This window comes from Penaeus monodon, chromosome 15, assembly GCF_015228065.2.
Source record: "Penaeus monodon isolate SGIC_2016 chromosome 15, NSTDA_Pmon_1, whole genome shotgun sequence".
NCBI classification, from domain to species: Eukaryota; Metazoa; Arthropoda; class Malacostraca; order Decapoda; family Penaeidae; genus Penaeus; species Penaeus monodon.
Window position 1 is genome coordinate 47107886 of NC_051400.1, and position 404 is coordinate 47108289.

General features: G+C 42.1%; 1 protein-coding gene across 1 annotated transcript in view; it reads left to right on the top strand.

Moving 5' to 3' along the window:
• LOC119582062 (protein SMG5-like) overlaps nt 1–404 on the top strand; it is a gene marked incomplete in the record, with an annotated part of 14949 nt that overhangs the window by 7778 nt on the left and 6767 nt on the right. Inside the window, 1 exon segment of the mRNA XM_037930302.1 lies at nt 144–390. Coding sequence (XP_037786230.1) covers nt 144–390 — 247 coding nt within the window.

A 404-nucleotide genomic window follows, 5' to 3' on the forward strand; every position in this document is an offset into this window, starting at 1 on the left:
AGTGTTAAGGAATGCTGTTTTCCAGGTATTTTCATTCCTAAATTCACCAAAGTTAACATGGTTTTTTATTAACCAGTGAGGAACAGATTTTTTACTTCTTCATCTTCAGTTAGTAAATATCTTTTTTCTTGTTCCCTTCCCAGCTTTGTCAGGATGTTCTTGTCCAGCTTGGGAAAGTCTTAGAGACCTATGATGATGGGGACAATGATGTCTCAGAGAGGTCACCTTCTCCATCAGCAACGCCCAATGGTCACACTCCAACAGTCCAGAATGGTTGCGACTCTCCAGTGGAACCAGCCAAGAAGACTCCTCTCTTCAGTCTGACACCTGAATCAGTGGTGGCCTTCTGTGCAGTACTAGTTTTATGTACTCAAAGGCTGAAGAAGCAAGGTAAAGATGCTTAA